Source organism: Sorghum bicolor, chromosome 5 (genome assembly GCF_000003195.3).
Source record: "Sorghum bicolor cultivar BTx623 chromosome 5, Sorghum_bicolor_NCBIv3, whole genome shotgun sequence".
Lineage (NCBI taxonomy): Eukaryota > Viridiplantae > Streptophyta > Magnoliopsida > Poales > Poaceae > Sorghum > Sorghum bicolor.
In genome coordinates this window covers 61,617,575-61,626,709 of record NC_012874.2, presented here as the reverse complement: position 1 = coordinate 61,626,709, position 9,135 = coordinate 61,617,575, and the positions used below count along the sequence as shown (strand labels likewise).

At 40.4% G+C, this 9,135-nt stretch overlaps 1 protein-coding gene across 10 annotated transcripts; it reads right to left on the bottom strand.

Annotated features, from left to right (window-relative positions):
• On the bottom strand, positions 685–8,576 carry LOC110435477. Of its 10 annotated transcripts, none has more exons than XR_002453175.1 (6): positions 8,314–8,576; positions 7,581–7,720; positions 7,359–7,477; positions 6,837–6,944; positions 6,590–6,702; positions 6,132–6,502 (listed from the first exon to the last, which is right to left on the bottom strand). XR_002453175.1 is itself a non-coding variant. In XM_021461042.1 (5 exons), the coding sequence occupies exons 1-5, from the start codon at positions 8,319–8,321 to the stop codon at positions 6,670–6,672; spliced, it is 387 nt and encodes a 128-aa protein (XP_021316717.1). In that variant the 5' UTR covers positions 8,322–8,573; the 3' UTR covers positions 6,590–6,669. The 10 variants fall into 10 exon arrangements, 2 of the variants coding, with proteins under 2 accessions (XP_021316717.1, XP_021316716.1); XR_002453176.1 differs by having other exon boundaries at positions 6,590–6,681; positions 8,314–8,572; XR_002453179.1 differs by adding an exon at positions 685–859 and having other exon boundaries at positions 6,425–6,502; positions 6,590–7,477; positions 8,314–8,570.

The window sequence follows — 9,135 nt, the reverse complement described above, 5'->3', positions numbered from 1 at the left end:
AGTTATTAAACTTAAGGCACAACATCCTGAACATCAAATCCAATCCATCCAAATGGATAATGCTGCTGAATTTTCTTCACATGCCTTCAATGACTATTGCATGGCTTTAGGAATTCACGTTCACCACTCGGTCCCATATATCCATACTCAAAATGGGTTGGCAGAATCTCTCATCAAGAGAGTGGAACTTATTGCTTGTTCTAAGATTTGCACCTTTGAGATTGTTGACAGCCTTGATGGAATGTAAAATAAAATAGAAGAGTAATTTCTACGTGTGTGATATTTTAATTCCTAAATAATGGAAACAAAAACAAAATAGTAGGGATGAAAAATAAAGTGGAAGAGTAATTTGTGTGTGCGGATATTAGATGATGTGAAAAGAAGGCAGATAGCTCACACTGTTTAGGAGGGGGACAGGTTCGAACCCCATATGCGAAGAAGAAAAAAAGTTCAGAACGCCTAAAACGTAACTATCAAATAATGGACCTAGTGGTGAGGCCAGTCTTAGTGGGAGTTTCATCTTGAGTTTTATTCACACTAAATAGGCTGTCACATAGGCATTTTGGATGATATGACACTGTATTTAAGAAGAGAGAGAAGAAATGGGTTTCATCTAGATAAAACTCTCTTGACACAATTACCAACTCTCTATGAGTCTTAAAATTAAATGTCTATGAAACCGTAGAATGGAACTCTCTATTGAGAGTGGGTGTTTCATCCAAGTTTTATTTCATTTCACATGACATGGCAACCTTGAAAACAATGATATGAAACTCTCCATTGAGACTGGCCTTAGCTCGTTTACTTGTTGGCAATTGGTCCCATGTTTAAAACCCTTGTTTTCCCCTCCATCAGACTCCTGAGAACAAAAGAAAGCCACAATGCTCAAACAAGCACAGGCAAACGTTGGTCCATTTGGTTTGCTCTTTTAGTTCCAACGGAAGGTCATGGGTTCAAAGCCTTGCCACGGCAAACATTTGAGTAATCACGCTGATAAATATTTCTAAAAATATTTTTTGACACCCAATCTATGTCAATTTTTTTTGATATTTATAAATTAGGTCTCATGACATAGTGAATATTTTTATAGTATGAAATTAGAATAGTTCTATGACATTTATTATGACATCCAGCTTTTTTATGTCACTAGGTCAAAATACTTATTACAAAATGTCATAATCTAGATGATATAATGACATCACGGTCTATTGTCATACTAAATATGTCAAAAAATCATGCATTTCTTATAGTGCCGTTAGCATCAAGAGGGAAAGAGACGTCCACAATCCACACACGAAGTGGAATGCATGCGAATTATTTAAACTCGCTACGACCAGCACCTTATTACGTCATTACTAACATCAAGAAAACGTCAATACTAGCATCAAGAAGCGATCACATGAACATCCAAATGGGGTTGGCCGGCAATGAATATTATTCATGGACCGGCTCTTTGCTTTGCTTTGCGGGCCCACAAGTAAGGCCATACTCGATGCAGATTTCATAGCTCAGTTTTGCTGAAACGACCAATATTTGAGCCCGGACAGTTTGCCCCGCTAGCAAGCGTCAATTCGTCATTGGGGCCCAGTTAGTCACTAACATTCAAGCCTATGGGGCCCAACCATGTCAATTTGCGAATTAGCTGTCCCGCCGGTACCGATTCATGTAAATCAATAAACAAACCACCGATGTGAAGTCTTTTGGATTTGGTTTTGGCTAAATATTGAGTTAGTGACTAACTATTGGCATGAGTTGAGTCGTGCGACATGTCTCTTGGTTTGTGGTGTGTAGGTGTGGAGTTCGGAGACGGTGGTCGACGGCGAGGAGAAGGTCAAGTAGAGACATGCCGTGTCGATGGATCTGGAGCGGTGAAGGACGGATGTGAGGCTTGGACTGACGGACCAGAAGGCTGGATGACTAGCCGCAGTGGGTTTCACGGATTTGGACCTCAGAACCCGGGCGGAGGTTTCGAGGAACGGACACCACGTGGTGGCATTAAGGAGTTGGCGTCAAGGCTAAGTTACCTCATGAAAGGCGCCGTGGCCGTCAGATCTAGGTTATGTCGAGTTAGACTAGAATGTCCCTGTGGCTAATTAGATCGCTTAAAAATATCTATAGACAATTAGAAAATATGTAATATGTCTGATAAATAAGAAGGGGGAGTCCCTTGTCTCCCCCACCTCTCTCCCCACTCTTATTTCCCCTTTCTCTACCTAGGGTTAGTTTCCTGTTCATGAGAGAGGTCATGTGAACTAAAAATTCATGGTGTATTTTGTGTGATTTCAATTAGGAATGGACTTCCAAATTCTAAATGTCCTCGGGGATTCCAATTTTGAGCCTGTGATTTTCGTTCTGCACTTGTGGTGTGTTTTTCGTTCTTGGCTGTGATCTGAATTTCTTAGAGTTTGGGTCAATTCCAGGCAATGATTTTTGGCGAATAGCTTCGTTGCTAGGTGAATTTGGTCCGTGCAAATTTTAGGAGCGTTTCTTGAAATTTTGAGTCGAATTTTACCGAGATTTTCTTAACCGCCTCTCGCTTTCTGTGTTCATCGAGTTCGTCGGGTTCGTCAAGTTCCTGTGCTTCTGGGGTCTAGTCGTGCGTGCTTTTTCAGCGGCAGTGCGCTGCCAACACCGAGCGCTTAGGTGCTGTGTCTGCTCAATCGAGCGGCGCTCGCCCCGCCAGGCCCTCGAGCTGCTCACTTTTGCTCTGCCACTGATCGAGTCTCTCTTTCGGCTCCATCGCAGGCAAAGTCAGGGAGGTCCAGTGCCGTACCGAGCACCGAACGGGCGCTCGAGAGGCTTCTTGGCCATCCGCACCGTTCCAGCAGGAAGGGGACACGCCCAAGTAGTGTTGGTGCCCAGCGTCTCTCTCTGTAGTATCTCTGCGTGCTCAAACAGCACCCCCCTGCATGCTCAGCTCAAAGAGCAGCAATAGCGGTTCACGTGAATTGTTATCTCAACCTTTGGAAGCTGTCTCAGTGCAGCAATAGTGTTTGGATTTTTTTAATTCTTTCTCAGAGATAATCCTTGCTTGAGTTTGTGCTCTCGGTAGCTCTACCATGTTCTTTTGTAGCTACACCATGAAGAGCAGACCCTTCATCGGCTTCTTTTTCTTTTCTAGCTCCGATTTATTATTTTGCTCGTAGCTTGATCGTTTGAGCTTCGTTTTGTGATCCGTTTGTTATGCTGTTTTTCTATCGTTGTAAGTAATCGATCTAGGTACTTTCGATACCAGTTGGCTTGGGTATTTTAAATTCGATAATTTACTTGTGCTCGGGAGTGATTTTGGGACTGTGGCCAAATATTTTGAAAGAAATTTGAGGCCATTCACCCTCCCTCTGGTCGCCGTTTTTGGTCTTTCAACATGGCCTGCCAAGGTTAAAATACTAGTGGAGAATAGACTTTCCATTTGGATTGAAATTTGTTTTTAGTTTTGGCCATTTTTAGCCCAAGACTAAAGAGAGTATTATTCTTAGGTGGAGTAACCAACCGGGACTTAAGTCTCCTGCCCAATGGCTAGAACCACAAACTTTTGCAGGAGAGCACCTCTTTTGCAGGAGAGCACCTCTAGTCTCAGCTAGTGATTCAAATCGGGACTAAAGGTCAAACTCTAGCCATAGTTGGAACTACTAGCCATGACTAAACCTTTAATACCGGTTGGAATCTCCAACTAGGACAATAAGTAGTCTGTGTTTAAACCACAATCTAGGACTATAGGTTCTGGGCTTTGTACTTTCTCTGTCTTTCTTCCCAAGCCCAAGCCATTTGAAGCCCTCTGCTCTTGCTCGTGTCCATCTCCTTCTTGCTCGTCTCTAGTCATTTCAAGATTTCATTTGATTCCTTCATCCAATCTTCGGTTCTGAAGGTTACCAACTTTGTCCTCTTATGTTTTATCACTAGGCTCATTTGTGGTCTAGAAATAGAAAAAAATGTGGTTTATTCTATTTAGAATAATGGTGGATTTTTGTGATTTATACACCACTTAAACTCAAAATCACTTGATAGCTAGTTTGCATATTTAGATGAAGAAAGCTGAAAGTAGTTCATCAAAACTAGTATCCACCTTTCATTGCTAGTATACATTGCTCATTTCATGGTTTAGAAATATAGAAATATAAGGTTTTTTATATAGATCATTTTAATTTCAAAGTTTAGAAAATAATAAATTTGTAGTAGTCAATGGTAGTAAGTAAAATACTATAGATGCATGTAGAGTCTATGAGTCGGTAGTATGCTAACTACTGCAGATGCATTTTATAAACATCGTCTACTATAGACGCTTGTACAGTACATGTGTGTGAACTATGGTTCTTCACACAAAAGCGCCATAATCTTATCGTGGACGCGTGTTCGCAACATGCGTCACCAATAAGAGCTTACTCCAGATGTGTGTAAATACTCACCAATCTTTGTTAAGGGTTTATTATAGACGTGTGTTTGTCTTGATCGTAGTCTCGTGTTGTTAACACACGTATGTAGTATCCACTTATTACAGACATGTGTTTTACTATTACAGACGCATTACGGCAGACGCGTGCAGACGCATCTGTGTGCCTAAATGTGCCTATGTGATGTGTGTTTTTTTAAATAGTTGTATGAAGCAAACTAATCCACTCCATGGTATATTTACAATCCAATGTTTAAAACATGCCTACGCTGCCTTCTTTAGCGGCACGTGCACAAGGACAGCCCAAACCAGCCAACCTGTTTTTCGAACAGGCCTCTGTTTTTTCTTTATTTTCAGTCAATCTAGCTCAAATTGTCTGAATTTTTTTTTGCTCGTATTTAATTCCACAATATTCAAGTGCACCTTTTGTTCTGCCAAGAATTAGCAAATCCGGTTTTTTCCTTTCCACAATATGCATTATCAGCAAAGATAATAACCCGTGCCCTCATCACTAGATGTACGTTAAATTGCACGAAAAGAGTCACGTTGTTCTAGCGCCATCACGCTTTTCCTTCAACTAGCTGCGATGGTTACTTCCCATACTGCATTCTCTGGAAACCTCCACAGTGATAATCTCACCAATGATTGATTGTAGCAAATTAAAGGCTTCACCGAAACTAGCAACGTTAATTGCAATTCAGGCGCATCCGATCCGTGATATGCCTAAACGTGTGTCTGTGATATACTTTTTTTATATACGGCTTTGTTTAGTTCACCCTAAAAACTAAAAAGTTTTCAAGATTTCCCGTCACATCGAGTCTTGCGACATATGCATGAAGCACTAAATATAGATGAAAATAAAAACTAATTGAACAGTTTGTCTGCAAATCGCGAGACGAATCTTTTGACTCTAATTAGTCCATGATTAGACAATATTTGCCACAAACAAAGGAAAATGCTATATTGTCAAAATCCAAAAAAAATTCACAACTAAACAAGGCCTTAATACTACAATGCATGGTACTCCCGTTGTCTACAAATAAATGCACATCTCGTTTTTCAAGGAGTTAAACTTTTTTAAGTTTGACTAGAAATATATCAAAGAAAATCAATATTTGTATCTGCGAATAAGTATATTATGAAAGTATATTCATGCTCATTCTAATGATACATGTTACATATAATAAATATTGATATATTTTTATATATATTTGGTTAAATTTAAAAAGGTTTGACTCCTCCAAATCGAGACGTACATTTATTTGTAGACAGAGGGAGTGCAATGACAATCCAGTGGTTAAAACTTGCCTACGCTGCCTTCTTTAGCACATGCACAAGGACAGCCCAAACCAGCCAACCTGTTTTTCGAACAGGCCTTGGTCTGTTTTTTTAAATATTTTCAGTCAATCTAGTTCAAATTGTCTCATTTTTTTGCTATTATTTAATTCCACAATATTCAAGTGCACCTTTTGTACTGCCAACTTTAGCTAATCCCTTTTTTTTCCTTTCCACAATATGCATTATCAGCAATACACTGCACGTGCTAACGCTATGATAACGTTGGAGTCTATGCAAATTAAAATTAAAATATATGCAAGCTAAAATAACCTTCCCTAAGACTTAGCCATTACAGCTCAACACATTACATTTGGGAAATCCTTTTTAGTAACTTTGACTTAAATATCTTAAAAAATAAAAAGAAGAATATTATGTCTAGCTAAAAAAAGTATTTCACAAAGGATACTTTCTGGAATTATATTTTGATATTATCTTATTTGAACAATTATTACTTTGTAACTCCGCTAATTTTACAAACCTCGATCGGGAACACCTTATGCCTTTATATCTAGATGTACCTTTCTTTTTTGTCTCCAAGCGAAACTAAAACGATCAATACTTGTTTTCCAACCTTATCTCCATCCACGTGGACCAACAAAATACTTAGCAAGCCTTTCTTCGTCTATGCACATTGATTGGTGTAATATTCCTATTTCTACTAAATGGACATGAATGATAATTAATTTCGCTTGAGCTTACCAACCAAATCTGGTAGTCATTCAGTAATATTTTTCTCTCATAAAAAATCAGTCAACAGTACTTTCTGTCATGATTTATCTGCCAAATGAATAAGGGGTTTAATTTGTTGTGCATCAAACAGCTAGAGGTTTCCAAACGCACAAGAAATCGTCACAAGCCATATACCTTTCCCCAGAAATTAGACACCTTGCGCAGTCAAAAAATGTTCCGCGCATCAAAATCAACTTGTTGCTTTCTTTGTCGAGTCATCCACCGACCTATAGAAAAAAATGCAGTTGCTGGTCCAATTTTGAATTACACTTTAGAGTTCACCATTTAATTAATTATATACAGACATTTGTTGCAAATTATTTGTATTTGCCCACAATTTAGATCAAATAAAACAGAAAAATTATGGAGAAATAGCAAGCACCTGACGAATGTTGTCCTCACAGACAGATGGACGCTGGCATGTTGAGTCCATCAGTTTAGAGACCTGGTGGCCATCCAACTTCTTCCGGTATTGCTGTCCAGCTACTATCTTGCAAGCCCGAAGTCCACATGGAAATTAAGAAAACGAGAGCAAACCATATAGAATCAGTTATCCTACGTATTTGAAAAAAAGCAAGCATCATTTGACTATATTTTTTTAAAAAAAAATAGCATCAACTTCACTTAATTTAGGTAAATCCTCAAAGCTAACTCTAAAAGAATTGGCCATATATAGTATCATATATGCCACAAGTGTTCTTGGTTAACCGTTATGTTTTCTTCGACTTTTCCAAATCTAGCCAACTCACAAACCCTAGAAAGAGAGCAACACAATCTGAATCAAAACTACAAATGAGGACACATCCCTCCTGTGCTGCTCCTTGACAAAAAGATAGAACATCCGTGCTTTGTTGGTAGACGGTGCTTTGATCATGTTGAAAACTGAAAGGTTATTAATCTTCACCAGCACGATGGTGTCGACGACGAGGATAATGGCGGTGGCGGCAGCGGCAAATTTGCGCTGCACGGCATCATCGCAGGCAATGAAGCCACAGTAGACGTTCGTCACTTGTTTTTCCAGGCCTAGCAGGAAAACAAATCTCTCCTTTGACAGTTTCTAGGAGGAGGAAAAAACAAGATGGACCAGAGAAGAGGAAGGAGGAACAAATCGAGGCAAGGCACGGACGCAAAGGAGAAGGAGCTCCTGTATATGGCGGCCACCCTGCACGCGACGCCACCGTTGTCGAACGCGCCCACGGCATCCTCCGATCGGGCTGGCCACACGTGAGCGCGACCGGCGGTGCTAGTGGCGGCGTGAACGCGCGCCTAGAGGCACTCCAAGAGCCGGCGGGTGTCAAGGTGGGTCGTGATTCATGTACATGTTAGATAATTAGACAATTTCTATATCATTTTATAATTCCATAAATCAACATTATGATGATGACATATATAATATAATTAATCATAGAAATCATGATTTTAAACATGTTCATAGCAATATGGAACATATGTGATCTATGAACATGTAGAACATGAGATTATTAAAAATATAAAAACACAATATATGAAACATAATAACAAGGCAAGACATATATCTCAAGACAGCAATAAACAAAAGATTGCATGTGAAACGACGAAACAGAACTACTAAAACATTTGAAAAACAGTATATCATAAGACGTGACTGAACCACTACTGAAACACAAAAAGAATAGCATATGAAACGTCTCGACTTAACCAACGAAACAAGCAGACATGACATAGATCTTACAGCAAAAACATATATAAGATAGAAACGGAAAAGACATGGTAGAACATACGAAACATATCGAGGATAGTATACGCAACAACATGAATACACTACTGCAACATGTACGGACAGGAAGACAAAACACAACATGAAGATGAATGGATCATACCCTCCCATGCGCTACGATGATCCCGATCCTTGACCAACTTCCATGATGTAGAGGATGAAGACGATCTTTCCACTCGGAAGGAGAAATCCGCCCGAACCAGCTTGAGGAAGACGAACAGCAGCGGTGAATTGGGCAGTCGCGTAGACGCTCCCCAAAAACCTAATTGTTGATCCCTCGTGCAAGGTTTTGAACGGCAAGGGCTTTCGGAGGCACCTGCCCTCTCGCTCCTTCGTGCGCGTGGAGTTACGAGATGAGGATTCCTTCTTTACAGTAGGATTGTGTTCTAAGTTGTGTGTTGTGTGTCCAAGACCAGAGGCTCATGTCCTCTTTATAGCCTTGCGGCAGGAGAGGGAGGAGAGAAAGGGATGGCAATTGAAGAGACAAGCAGGAGTTGAAAATCCTATAATTAGTGAGTGCTAAAAATTAACACATCACACCACCACACCGCATGCCTACCTGCCTGGCCCACCTCGCCTCGCCACGCCCACGCCAGGCTCTGGTCAGCGGCAGCAGCGTCAAGGACTCTTGGAATTCCAATCCGATACAACTCATATTATCCACAATTACATACCATAGAGTTTATTGATTTATTAAATCTAAATTAAGCCTAGCCTAAAATAAATCCAACAGTACATTTATGTACCGGGATTCATGTATTTTGGAATAAAAGTGCTAGCGCCCGGACGTCCGTTCCGAGCGCTAGCGTCCGGACGCTCGTGCTGCTACCTTGCCTGTGCGCTCACCGGTAACCCCTCCGCTCCCCACACACATGCACATGAGCTTAGCTTCCATCGAGACACCACTTGCACGCTCAACACGCTC

Coding starts and splice junctions, on each gene's coding strand:
- LOC110435477 (XM_021461041.1), bottom strand. Junction 7,478..7,580: donor AGGAGCTCCTTCTCCTTTGC/GTCCGTGCCTTG, acceptor TTTTCCTGCTAG/GCCTGGAAAAACAAGTGACG.